Source organism: Galeopterus variegatus, unplaced genomic scaffold, assembly GCF_000696425.1.
Source record: "Galeopterus variegatus unplaced genomic scaffold, G_variegatus-3.0.2 Scaffold3981, whole genome shotgun sequence".
NCBI lineage: Eukaryota > Metazoa > Chordata > Mammalia > Dermoptera > Cynocephalidae > Galeopterus > Galeopterus variegatus.
The window spans coordinates 64048-77966 of NW_007730092.1; the positions used below are offsets into that span (position 1 = coordinate 64048).

Genomic DNA, 13919 nt, shown 5'->3' on the forward strand with positions numbered 1-13919 from the left:
ACAATATTATGAACCCTTGCTTGGTGCCAGGCACTGTGAGGGGCAGTGTTGCGTTTCATTTTCAGTGCATTTCTGTGAGGTAGATGACACTGTCTCCGTCCTACTAAAGAGGAAACTGTGCTCACAGTCCACCAGTGGAGCCAGGATTCGAGGTTAGATTTGTAAGGCTTCATTCACAGGCTCGATGAGTATTTATGATGTTCTGCGTTTCAAACCCTGTCCTGTTCTCTGTGGATAAAGCTGGGAATGAGGTGAGCAGGCCCCTATCATCTTGGAATAGGATAGAGAAATATGAGACAGATGATTAATCACATATTTATTCTATTTCATGTAAATCCTGCGAAGTGAAAGAGCCTGTGTGAGGGTATATGGGGGGATCTAACCAAGTCTGGGAGATGAAGCAAAGACGTCCAGAATTTAGGATTAAACTGAAAACTGATAGATAAGAAGGCAGGTGAAGGAAAAGCAGGAAAGAGCATCCAACAATTTCAACCTTTATCCCAGAAGCCACAGGAAGGCACTGATGAGTTTTAAGCAACACAGTGTCATGCTCAAATTTACTTTTATAAACTGACTTCTCTGGAAACTGGGTTGGAAGTGAGTGAGAAGAGAAACAGGAAGGCCAGTAAGGGGACTGCTACAGCTGTTAAGGTACAAATGATAATGGTGTGAACTGGAACACTCAGAGTGGATTATTGGAGCAATGTTGAGGATGTAGAAGTGGAACGAAGTGGGAATTGATTGGGAATGAAGGTGAGATAGAGGGAAATGTCAAGAATGGTTCTCACGTTCCTGACATGAGCAGTTGTAGCCATGGACCCTATTCGTATTGGTAAATCACTCCGGAGAAGGGGAGGATTGAGGCATAAGTTTTTGCTTTCAGGTTCAGACTTTTTCAAGAATAAACACATTTTAAAGATTCTATTTAACCCACGGGAGAACAAGCAGATGTTAAAAACAGCTCAAAAGAGAATCCAAAGAAGAAACACAGGAATATTGACTAGAGATGTTGATATGAATATGTAAATGAAGGTATAACTAATTTTATAACAGGGTATGAAGGGGACAATTGAAACTTATTGTACAAGACATTGAGCATGTCTGTCAGTGATGTACAAGTTGCAGAGGGGTGAAAATGAGCTCACAGGCAATGCAACGCTAGAATCAGAGAACCTGTAGTGATATCCGAAACACGGGGCAGTGTTTGCATTGAAACAGTTTTTGCTAGAATATTCAAGTCAGGTAGAAAGTTAGAGTTTCCTCAACAAGACGGCCCCCTCACTAGGTGACCAGGTTGCTATCATGGGCATTTCTAGGCTGAGGACTGCTGAGTGAGCAGCCATAACATCACAAAGTCTAGGATGTCACAAAGGCAGCCCCCTGACACATGAGGGCCTGCAGCCTGNGGGGTGAAAATGAGCTCACAGGCAATGCAACGCTAGAATCAGAGAACCTGTAGTGATATCCTAAAGATGGGGCGGTGTTTCCATTGAAACAGTTTTTTTCTAGAATATTCAAATCATGTAGAAATTTAGAGTTTCCTCAACAAGAGGGCCCTGTCACTAGGTGACCAGGTTGCTATCATGGGCATTTCTAGGCTGAGGACTGCTGAGTAGGCAGCCATGACATCACAAAGTCTAGGTTGTCACAAAGGCAGCTCCCTGACACATGAGGGCCTGCAGCCTGGGCCTACAGTGGGCCATAATAAGCACTGGTATCTTGACAGCCCCAGGCCAGTGGGAAAATCAAGCTGTGCCAATAGAAGCAAAATCTAGCAACCGTCATGGCTGGGAGAAAAGTCAGCAGGAAATCCCAAGGGCGTAGGAGGCGGACCCTCTCCCGCTCCTCAAGAGCAGAGTTGCAGTTCCCCGTTAGCCGTGTGGATCGCCTCCTGCGAGAGGGAGGCTACTCCCAGCGCCTGAGCTCGTCCGCACCAGTTTTCATGGCAGCAGTTCTCGAGTACCTGACAGCCAACGTCCTGGAGCTGGCGGGCAAGGAGGCCGACAACTGCCGCAGGAAGCGCATCAGCCCAGAGCACGTGCAGAGGGCATTGGACAGCAACCAGCAGCTGCAGAGCCTCTTTCAACATGGTACCGAACCTCAGGTCAAGGAGATGCCTAAACGCAAGAAACAGTAGCGCTCCCTGGGTACCAAGGCCTGGCGGGACCTCATCAACAGCCCCATCCCACCTCCAAAACTCCCCTAGATGAGGAGCCAGTGCTGCTGCCAGCAGCAAATGCTAATAAATGATGAAAATCCATGCCAGGGCTCCTGACTCCTCTGTTTCTGTCTTTTGAGTTGGAGGGTTCCCTAATACATACAAGGGGAGGTGTCCCACAGAGAGTTACAGGGTGGAAGGTGTGGTCAGTGTGTGGTGTTTGAATCAGCAATTTCAGAGAAGCCGTGTCTGATGGTGAGAGAGCAGGCCGTGGCCCTGGTGGGAGGAGCTGGATGGGTTAAAGGGGAGAAAAGTCTTCCTCACAGGCCTTGTGAGGCCAGGAAGCTGGAGGGGTGCCTCCTGGGAAAGTTGAATTCCCAGCATGATGCTGGGAACTGGGGTGGGGCTGAAGACTGTGACTGGAGTGGGGAAGGATTTCTTCACATTAGGGAAGGTCTAAAGTCAGAAGGAGATGGCAACAGGGTGGGGTGGAGAGGTTGGTACACTGGTTGGCACGAACTTGATGGGATGGGGCTTTTATATGAAGATTGAAGAGTGATGGGAAACCATAAGGAAATGTACAAAAAGGAATCATGGTCAGGTTGATTTCATTTCTTATTAATTTGTACTCTGCACATTCCACAAGAGGACTTTACACACGGATTGGGGGCTAGTGCTGTGATACCTTGTGTGGTATACGGATCCTCCTGTCCTCTTGTGGACACTGGTAAATTCAATAGTAATATTATATAAAAGCTACTATCTGGCCTAAGATAGGCAACTGAAACAGTTCCTCGTGGTTATGAATGACTAATGAATTGACTTACTTGTAAACGTGTTCCATCACAAACACCATTATTGATCTCATTCTCAGATGAAACGGCTAACCTGTATATGATTGGGTATTTCTTAGAACAACATAGAGCTGTCAGTAGCTGAATACATGTCTAGAGAGGTATAATTATACCATGTGTAAATTCTGTCCCAAGTGATGGACATACAACAGTTTTTAAAACTTTCATTGTGCTGTTGTAAGTTGGAAATATATGTCACATGGAGTCCTGTAGCAATCTGTGCACTCGTCTGTGACCTCACTGTTCATGGGGTCCTAGAGGGCCACCCTCTGCTGCCTGCTGGCCTTTCATAGAGGGTTGGTCACAGGCTACCCAGTGACTTCAACAACAGTTCAGAGGAACTGTGTTTCAGATCCCAGGTCACCTCTTTCTTGTCATGTGATCTTTGGCTTTCATCCATTCCCTCTGAGCAGAGGTTTCCTCATGTATAAAAGGATAATACGAATCCCTCCATCTCTGGGTTTTCCCAGAGATTAAGGCCACATGTGCTCTAAACTGCTGCTTCGCATGGCATGTGGCCCAGAGTAGCCCTTAATCAGCAGCTGCGTTGGTCTCCTCCCTTAACACTAGCTGCTCAGTCAGCTGTCTCCAAGGTGCAGCTGGGCCTGGTGCTCAGGCGGTGGCCCAGTGCCTGGGATCACCCCCTGCTTAGCCTTGTGGGGAGACTGGAGAGTGCCATAGAGTTATAGGTGTACTCTGTGTAAATTCTGTCCCAAAGTGATAGAGTCAAAAGCACATACAATTCTTAAAAGAACTTTCATGTGCTGTTTTAAGTTAGAAATAGATAGCACATCAAATGTTGTAGCAATCTATTCACTTGCCTGTGAGCTCACTGTTCATGGGGTCCTTGAGGGCCTCCCTCTGCTGCCTGCTGACCTTTCACAGAGGGCTGGTCATAGTCACAGGCTGCCCACTGACTTCAACAACAGATCAGAGGGCCTGGGTTTGAGATCCCAGTTCACCTCCGTCTGGTCATGTGATGTTGTACATTCAGCTATTCTGTCTGAGCAATAGTTTCCTCGTGTGTAAATGGAGTAATAAGAAACCCGTCATCTGCAGGTTTTCCTAGAAATTAAGGCCATGTGTGCTGTAAACTGCAGCTTCTCACGGTGATTGGCATAGGGTAGCCTTTAATCAGTAGCTGCGTCGTTGTCCTTCCCTAACACCAGGTGCTCAGGCACCCTTTACCAAGGTGCAACTGGGCCTGGTGCTCAGGCGATGGCCAGATGCTTAGGTTATGGAGACCACCTCCTGCTGAGCCTTGTGTAGAGATGGGAGAGTGCCATGCCGAGGATGAAGACGGGAGGATGTGTGAACCAGGCATTCCCCACTCGGGGTTCCTCTCTGCTCCTTCTGCTTGTGACATACACTCTCACTGCCCCTTTCCACCATCTCTCTAAGCAGAAGGATCTTGCCTGGCCTTTGGCTGATTCACAGGAGTGTCCCAGGAAGAAAGGAGCTAGTGTCGGGTATACTTAGGGCTCTTTGGAAGATATGCTCATCTAAACCCAAAAAGCCTTNATGAGGAGCCAGTGCTGCTGCCAGCAGCAAATGCTAATAAATGATGAAAATCCATGCCAGGCCTCCTGACTCCTCTGTTTCTGTCTTTTGAGTTGGAGGGTTCCCTAATACATACAGGGGGAGGTGTCCCACAGAGAGTTGCAGGGTGGAAGGTGTGGTCGGTGTGGGCTGTTTGAATCAGCGATTTCAGAGGAGCCGTGTCTGATGGTGACAGTGCGGACCGTGGCCCTGGAGGGACAAGCTGGCCGGGGTAAAGGGGAGAGAAGTCGTCCTCACAGGCCTCGTGAGGCCAGGGAGGTGGCGGGGGGCCTCCTAGGCAAGTTGAATTCCCAGCACGATGTTGGAAACTGGGGTGGAGCTGAAGACTGTGACTGGGGTGGGGAAAGCTTTGTTCGTGATAGGCAAGATCTAAAGTCAGAAGGCGATGGCAACGGTTTGGTGTGGAGAGGGTGGCATACTGGTTGGCATGAACTTGATGGGACGGGGCTGTTACATGAAGATTGACGAGTGATGGGAAATCGTAAGGAAATATACTAAAGGGAATCTTGGTCATGATGATTTCATTTCTTATTTATTAGTACCCTGCGCATTCCACAAGAAGACTTGACACACGGATTGGGGGCTAGTGCTGTGATACTTTGTGTGGTACGGATCCTCCTGTCCTCTTGTGGACACTGGTAAATTCAATATTAATATTGTATCAAAGCTACTATCGGGCCTACATCAGGCAATTCAAGCAGTTCTTCCTGGTTATTAATGATTAATGAATTGAATTATTTGTAAATGTATTCCATCATGAACACAACCATTGATCTCATTCTCAGATGAAACACATAACCTGTCTAAGATTGTGCATTTCTTAGGACAACATAGAGCTATGGGGAGCTGAATACATGTTTGGAGAGTTATAGGTGTACTCTGTGTAAATTCTGTCCCAAAGTGATAGACTCAAAAGCACATACAATTCTTATAAGAACTTTCATGTGCTATTTTAAGTTAGAAATAGATATCACATCAAGTGTTGTAGCAATCCGTTCGCTTGCCTGTGAGCTCACTGTTCATGGGGTCCTTGAGGGCCTCCCTCTGCTGCCTGCTGACCTTTCACAGAGGGCTGGTCATAGTCACAGGCTGCCCACTGACTTCAACAACAGGTCAGAGGGCCTGGGTTTGAGATCCCAGTTCACCTCCGTCTGGTCATGTGATGTTGTACATTCATCTATTCTGTCTGAGCAATAGTTTCCTCATGTGTAAATGGAGTAATAAGAAACCCGCCATCTCTGAGTTTTCCTAGCATTTATGGCCGTGTGTGCTGTAAACTGCAGCTTCTCACGGTGATTGGCATAGGGTAGCCTTTAATCAGTAGCTGCGTCGTTGTCCTTCCCTAACACCAGGTGCTCAGGCACCCTTTACCAAGGTGCAACTGGGCCTGGTGCTCAGGCGATGGCCAGATGCTTAGGTTATGGAGACCACCTCCTGCTGAGCCTTGTGTAGAGTTGGGAGAGTGCCATGCCGAGGAAGAAGATGGGAGGATGCGTGAACCAGGCATTCCCCATTCTGGGTTTCTCTCTGCTCCTTCTGCTTGTGACATACTTGCTCCTTTCCACCATCTCTCTAAGCAGAAGGATCTTGCCTGGCCTTTGGCTGATTCACAGGAGTGTCCCAGGAAGAAAGGAGCTAGTGTCGGGTATACTTAGGGCTCTTTGGAAGATATGCTCATCTAAACCCAAAAAGCCTTTCTTGCCATGTGATGCCCACTGAACCTCGTATTTACAGATACCTCACTGTACAGATGTCCACTCCAAAACTTGTGGTTCCTCATAGAGAGCCGTGCAGCACCTCTAGCCTTAGCCAAATTCATGTTTTCCTGTTCTGTTCATGGGAGTAGGACACAGGCCTCTCCCCAGCAAACACAGATGTAGAGTCACCCTCAGCTGATCACATGACAGTGACATCACTCCCTCCTCTCCCTGAAGTGAAGCATTTTTGTGTCCAGGACTTGGGTTTCTCATATTAGAGTGTCCTTCAGTCAAAAGTGAGTGCTTCTAGGATGGGTGGTGACAGAGAATTAATTGGTATTCTCAGATCTTGACGTAGTGGTTAAATAGCTGACTGATGTTTCAAAATTGTGTATATTGCTAATGACTGTGGCTTATTGTAGAACCAAACACAATCTCCTGGATACTTCACCAGCAGGCACATCTGAAGAATTCATTGAACGCAAGAGAAGCCATAGTTGATGAGTTAACCATGTCGAGTTAGTGGTTCTGTGTGGTCAGGTGGTCACCTTACAGTCCATGTGGCAGTCGTCTCCAATGGTCACTGTGAGTCGTGGAAGAAGCCAGGCTTCCTGGGCTCTTTCAGACTCTTCGCTTGATGCCTGAGTTGGCATTTGGAGGTTGAGCTTGAATGAGTCCCCGTTGGCCAGCTCTCTGCACAGCCGAGGACGTGGGAGGATCAGCAGGGAGACCCTGCCATCCCTTTTAGCTCGTGATCAGAAGTGCTTGTGGATCTCACAGCAAACATGGGGGCCAAGACCAGCGTAGTGGCAGACTAGTATAGTACCTGCCACAGCCCCTTCCATGTGTGCAAGGAACCCTGTGCTCAGGGGAGGGAGGGAGGGAGGCCAGGTAAGAATGGTGGCCCCAGGGAATGCACAAACCCACCTAAGCTGAGGCCTCCTGTGCGTTTCTACAAGGGGTGGGGGTGGTGGCAGTGGTGAGGGTGGATTCCCTCTAGTTGGGCCCTGTGGTGTGGATGCCGTTGGCGACAGTGCCCTGTTGGGAGAGGGAAAGCTAAAACCCAATTTGGCAAGGACAGAGGCTGAGGAGGGGATGGCTGCCAGCCAGGTCTGTGATCACAGGTCTGTCAGGGCAGGCCAGGGTCAGACACAGGTCAACATGGCGGATCACACCTGTGAGAAGAGGTGAACCCAAGCGTCGTGCCTGGGGGAAATGGAGGGTTTCATTGGCTGGTGTTGGCATGAACAAAGGCCTGGTTACTAGGCTTTCTTCTCACTGACAGCATCCTTTGGGAGCAGAAGTGTTTTGAAGGCCCAGGTCCCCTGGTCCATGTATGTGACAGATCCTGTAGGATATGGGCAGAGGGAGATGTCTTGATTCTTTAGAAAAGGCCCTTATGACTGCTTTAACAGGATTCTCAAAGAGGGATCATTAAATACATCATTTTCCTAAAGCACAAATTACATAGTGGCAGCTCCCATACCTAATCCATGCAGCAGATGGGATCGTTAGGACTGCAGTGACGTTTTTAAAAGAAAATTAATTGGCTGCCAACATTAAAGATCTAGATCTTTTTACCTGAAAAGCTCAATTTCTGGCTTCTCTTGGGAAAGCAAAATGTCTGGGAGTACACATGACTGCTGTCAACTAGAAATGGTTACCTGCTTCCCTATTAAGACCAGGTCTCTAGTTTGCTATAGTCCTTACCCTTCCCTACTATATACCATTGCTGACCCTTCCAATCATTCACAGTATCTTCCTGGCTCCTGAAGATACTTGAGTCCATTATTTCCACTGTAATTTAAATCTAAACCCATGATGTTTAGAAAAATTAATTCTTCTCATTTATCGAATTAGGACTGTGCAGTACTCTTCAAAGTATCTTTGGCCTAGGGCCTGTCTTTTCTGTTTTTCTTGTTCCAATTAATTTTCAACTGATACGTGGAGCTATTGTGCATGAGTAGTGTACAGCTCACCTTTGAATCATCACTAGAGTTCGACAACACCCAGACCTCGTATACACCCTGTCCTATGACATGAAACCTGTCACTTAAATGTGTGGCAGAGTCAGATTTCTGTGAAGGTTCTTAAATGCTGGTGTTCAATTCCCATACCTGTTGGAGCCCATGAGTAACAAGCAGTTTGTGGCCATGCCCCAGTCCTGAAATTACAGTCGCATCACACTGGAATAGTGAATTCACTATATTCTGTTCTTTTAGGAATTTTGTTTTAAACCTAATGGAAAGCTGTGAATGGGATCTGAAATTGGTAGTGTTTTAGTGTTTGTCTTCCAAAGTTCTTCATGGTAGTAGGAGATTGGCTTTTATTTTTCTTTCTTCTTTTTAAATCTTTTCATTGATCATATATATATCTGCGGGGTACAGAATAGAATGTCAATAAATATATACAATATGTGGTGATCAAATCAGGGTAATTAGTATACTCATGTTTACAAAACATAATCAATCTCTGTGACCCTTAACTAATTTCTCACTCCCCTTGTCCCAACTCTAATAACCACAGTTCTGTCCTCTTTTTTATTAAAAGTTCAGTGTATTGTTGTGATCATTTTTCTTTCTTTCTATCTATCTTTGTTTCTTTCTTTATTTAGTTCTCACTTATGAGTAAAGACGTGGTATTTCTCTTTCTGTGCTGGCTTATTTCACTAATAATTTTCTTCAGTTCATCCATGTTGCCGTGAATGCAGAATTTCATTCTTTTTTTATGGCAGAATATTATTCCATTGAGAATATATACCACATTTTCCTTATCCATTCATCTGTCAATGGACATTTAGGTTGATTCCAACTCTTGTGTATTGTAAATAGAGCTGCAATAAACATGGGAGTGCAGGTATTCCTTTGACATAATAATTTTCATTCTTCTGGGTGTATACCCAGCAGTGGAATTACTGCATCTTATGGCAGTTCCATCTGTAGTTGTCTGAGGAACCTCCATACTATTTTCTGTAAAGGCTGCACTAATTTTTTGATTTCCTGTTTAATTTCTTCTTGGATCCATAGGTTGTTCAGGAGCATGTTATTTAATTTCCATATGTTTGTATAGTTTCCAGAATTTTATTTGTTATTGATTTCTAGTTTTAATCCCTTGTGGTCTGAAAAGATACTCGAAACGATATTAATTTCTTTTTAAATTTGTTGTGACTTGATTTGTGACCTAACGTGTGGTCTATCTTGGAGAATGTTCCATGTGCTGATGAGAAAAATGTATATTCTGTAGTTGTTGAATAAAATGTTCTGTAGATATCTACCAAGTCTAATAGGTGTGTGGTACAGTTTAGGTCTTCTGTTTCTCTGTTGATTTGTTGCCTAGATGATTTGTCCAGTGCTGAGAGAGGTTTGTTCAGGTCCATAACTGTTAACTTATTGAGGTCTATCTTTTTCTTTAGGTATAATAGTATTTGCATTCTATATCTTGGTACTCTGGTGTTGGGTGCATATATATTTGTGATTGTTATGTCTTCTTGCTAAATAGATCCCTTTATCCTAATATAATGGCCTGCTTTGTCTCTTTTCATGGTTTTTGGTTTAGTCTGTCATATCTGATATAAGAATAGATGCTCTTGCTCATTTTTGGTTTCCGTTTGCATGGTGTATCTTTTTCCTTCCCTTCACTCTTAGACTGTATGCCTCTTTACCAGTGAGATGAGTCTCTTGAAGACAGCGTATATTGGGTCTAGCTTTTTAATACAATCAGCCAGTTTGTGTCTATTGAGTGGGGAATTTAATCCATTTAGATTTAGGGTTATTATTGAGAGGCTCTGTCTTACATCTGTCACTTAACTGCTTTTCCTATGGTTGATTTAAATATCTTTTGTTCCTTTCTTTGCATTTTATTGTTTGTCTTCAGTTTTCTTTCTTTCTTTTTTTTTTTTTTTTTTGAGGTGATATGGTATAGTTTCTTTCTCTTTCTTAATTGCATAGCTGTTCTACCAGTGGTGTTTGTTCTTTCCAGTGTATTCATGGTGGTGATTATTGGTTTTTAGGCTCCAGGTGCAGGACTTCCTTCAGGATTTCTTGTAGAGCTGGTTGTGTGATGGTAAACTGCAGCTTCTGGATTTCTGGGAAATACACTATTTCCCCTTCATTTCTGAAGGATAACCTTGCTGGGTAAAGTATTCTTGGTTGGCAGTTTTTTTCTTATACTACTTTGAATGTATCATCCCAATCTCTTCTGGCCTGTGGAGTTTCTGTTGAGAAGTCTGCTGTTAGCCTGATGGGGCTTCCCTTATAGGTGACTTGATGCTTTCCTCTTGTTGTTTTTAGAATTCTCTCTTTGTCTTTGACTTTCGACAGTTTGACTATGATGTGTCTTGGAGAAAACCTTTTGGGGTTGAATCTGCTCAGGGACCTTTGAGCTTCTTGGATCTGGAATTCTATATCTCTACCAATACCTTGGAAGTTTTCCATGACTGTATCATTGAATATATTTTCAATACCTTTTCCTGTCTCCCCCCCATCTGGAACAAACCATGATTTTCGAATGTGTGTGCGCTTAAGTTAATCTGCTATCTCTCAGAGCCTCTTCATCTTTTAAAAATTCTATTTTCTTTTTTAGGTTTGCTTGGGTTGTTTCAAAAAGATTGTCCTGAAGATCAGAAGTTCCTGCTGCTTATACTCTCAATTGTAGTTTTTATTGCATTGAGTCTATCAGTTCCAGGAGATCTGCTGCATTACTTTTTTATAGAATTTATCTCTTGGTAAATTTCATTCTTCAAGTCCTGGATTGTTTTTGTTCTTTCATTGTGTTGTCTAACTAAGTCTTTCTGTATCTCACTAAGTTCATTTAAGATTCACTCAAAATTCCTTTTCAGTCATTTCAAGGGTTTCCTGCTGTATGGGTCTGGTACTTTAGAATTATTGTATTACTTTAGTGGTGTCATATGTCCTTTTTTTCATGTTTCTAGTCTCCCTATGTTGATTCCTAGTCATCCAGTTGAGCAGTTGCTCTTCCTATTACTCTGAAGTGGGCTTTGAGGAGAGAGATTTCCTCCCATAGATGTGTTTTATATTGATTGTTGAGTAGGGTGTATTAGTATTGGTTCTGGGTAGACTCAGTAGTGTTTTCTCTGTGTGGGTACTTCCACCTTATTCAATGTTGGAGTTGTGTGTCAATGGAGATTGGCTTTTCTTAATATTCTAGAATAAATGTCAAGAAAATAATTCTAAACTTATTCTGTTAAAGCAAAATCTACCGAAGAAAAGCTGTTAGCAGCAGGGAGGTAGGTTAGATACTGTGGCTATTGGATGTTTGGGTTCTGAAATGTAGGATGAAAAGAAGGGACTCTTCATGACATGAAGGGGCAAAATAGTGAAAGGAGATGGAGGAGAACCAGGTTCTGGTCTCCTGTAGTGTAGTTGACTTGGGGGCCTCTCAGATTTCACTGCTGTAAAGTGAGGGAGGGGAAAATTATTTCACAGATCTGCTCAAGGTATACAATAACCAGACTAGGATTTTTTCCTAAGACATGATTTCTACTGAAAGTGGGCAAATGGGGTTCAGAGGGCAGGACTGTTTTTAGAGTTTCCATTTTACAAGTGTGGCCACTGAGGCCCAGAGATGTTGGTCAGATCACTCATGGTCACATGGTGAGTATGTAGCACGGCAGAGATGAGATACTAGCCCTCCTACCTGGGGTTGATGCTCTTTCCTCTACTCTATCCTGAGAAAAGAGCCTCATGATAGAAAGTGTTTAATGTTCTCCTCTAGGAAAATGAAGCCAAAGTCTTTAATAGTGAGGTATTAGGGTCTCTTGGATTTCTAGGAAGGTACTCAACAGCAACTCTCAGGAACTTTCACCTGCATTTTATTTGGGGAAGGCCAGACAGGTTAGGAGAAAAGGACTGATTTTAGAGTACACATCTTTGGACTTTGCAAATCTAGATCTTGTTCTGCTGGATACTGTGTTGAACTATGTCATGAACTCCAATGATCTAAGATAAAGGGCTCTGGAAATGCTGGCTCTGTCCACTGACATCATCCTAAAAGGTGGTTATGTGATGGCATGAGAAGCCTGCACCCAAGAACCTGTTCATTGAAGGACCTGAGGTGCTGGCCTTTTTCACAGGGTTCTGAGACAGTCCTTTTGCTGAAGAGAAAGTTTCTGTCCTGTGGCTGATTGTAGGGTCTTTAGGGAAGCAGCAGTGTAAATCTAGTAGCAATCTGGAGGAAACAGAGGCTTATAATGGCTGTGGTTAACTTATTATCAGTAATATATGGACACCAAATTATAGGTAGATAGGAAAAATAAGTTCTTGTGGTGTACAGTAGTGCTAGGCATCCATAACTATCCATAATATATTGTATGTTATCAAGTGGCTAGAAGAGCGGAACTCAAATGTCTCATCACAATGAAATGACAAAGTTTTGTGATGATGAGTGTCCTAACTGCTCTGATTTGATCATCATACATTGTATAACATGTATCGAAAATATAACTCTGTACCCCATAAATATTTACAATTAATTTGTTTCAATTAAAAAATAAATTCCTTTAATAAAATTCAAGTAAAATAATGTGTTAAGGAAGTGAAAATCCTTTGGGAGGGCATATGAAACTGAAGGTAAAATTACTTCTTTCTGTCATGCACAAAGGAAGAAAATTACAAAGTCGGAAAAGGAATTTTTGTCAAAGAGTCTATAAGAGTAATGATTTAGCCTATTTTCAGAAAAGTATGGAGTAGTTGATGCAAATTAACATCATCAAATTGCAACCAAACTTTTAAATATAATGATTGAAATTATGCCTTATAACTCTCTAGTGTTGTTGACTAATATCATCAGGGAATGTACCACCAGCACTGTATTAAGTAGAAATATATAATGGACAGTGAGGATACTCACTTATTTTGAGCCTTCCCATACATGACAATTTCTAAAATATTTATGTTAATAATAGTTTCCCTATTCAAATTTAACCTAGTGCAATCTGACTTTCTCTTCTAATTAGACAATTTCTGTGCAACTGATATATAGTAGTCTACACAATAAATCTGTTTTTACCACCTGTCTTATTATACAGTGATAAAATGAATTTTTTTGTGACTTTCTAGGGCATAGTGGAAAATCTCAGAGAGAGTTTTAAGTGAAAACTATGATTTGAAGTATAATTTTGTTTTATTTCTCATTTAGGAATCCATCTGTGGAAGGCAAAAATGAAAATTGTCAGGACCTTGGAACACTTAAGATAGGATTATGAAAGCCTGCAAACATGAATGGTTGTAGCTTAGCTACCTGTTACTTGAAGTGGAAATACAATAAATATTAATAAACATTAAAAAACATACAACTTTCAATTTTTCTTTTATTTTAAAGACAATAATCAGAGGAATGATAAAGTGAGAAAAATGTGTTGAAAGCTATTCTGCTGAGATATGGAATCTCTGCTTTAGGGGCAGATTACAAAGAACGTAGCCCATTGAAACTGATTTTTGACTTCTGAACTCCAGAACAGTAAGCAAATAAGTGTGTGCATTTTAAAAGTCACCGAAGTTTTGGTAATTTGTTACAGTAGCACAAGAAGCTAATGCATTTGAAGAGTGGCCTTTTATAATATCTCATTAAGAGCAGACCCATATTCTAACAAAACTTGGTCTCTTTTACAGAGAGGAAATCAAATTCTCAGGT

The 13919-nt window shown here is 42.9% G+C and overlaps 1 protein-coding gene and 1 long non-coding RNA gene across 2 annotated transcripts; both read left to right on the top strand.

Moving 5' to 3' along the window:
• The first annotated feature begins 1480 nt into the window (after positions 1 to 1480).
• Positions 1481 to 2260, top strand: LOC103602027 (histone H2A-Bbd type 1-like). The gene has a single exon (XM_008586427.1). It carries the CDS (start codon positions 1784 to 1786, stop codon positions 2135 to 2137), a length of 354 nt encoding a protein of 117 aa, XP_008584649.1. The 5' UTR covers positions 1481 to 1783; the 3' UTR covers positions 2138 to 2260.
• A 2697-nt stretch (positions 2261 to 4957) lies between these two features.
• Positions 4958 to 13576, top strand: LOC103602028. Its single transcript, XR_551500.1, has 2 exons — positions 4958 to 5210; positions 13425 to 13576. It is a non-coding gene; the product is annotated as an uncharacterized LOC103602028 (long non-coding RNA).
• The last annotated feature ends 343 nt before the right edge of the window (positions 13577 to 13919 follow it).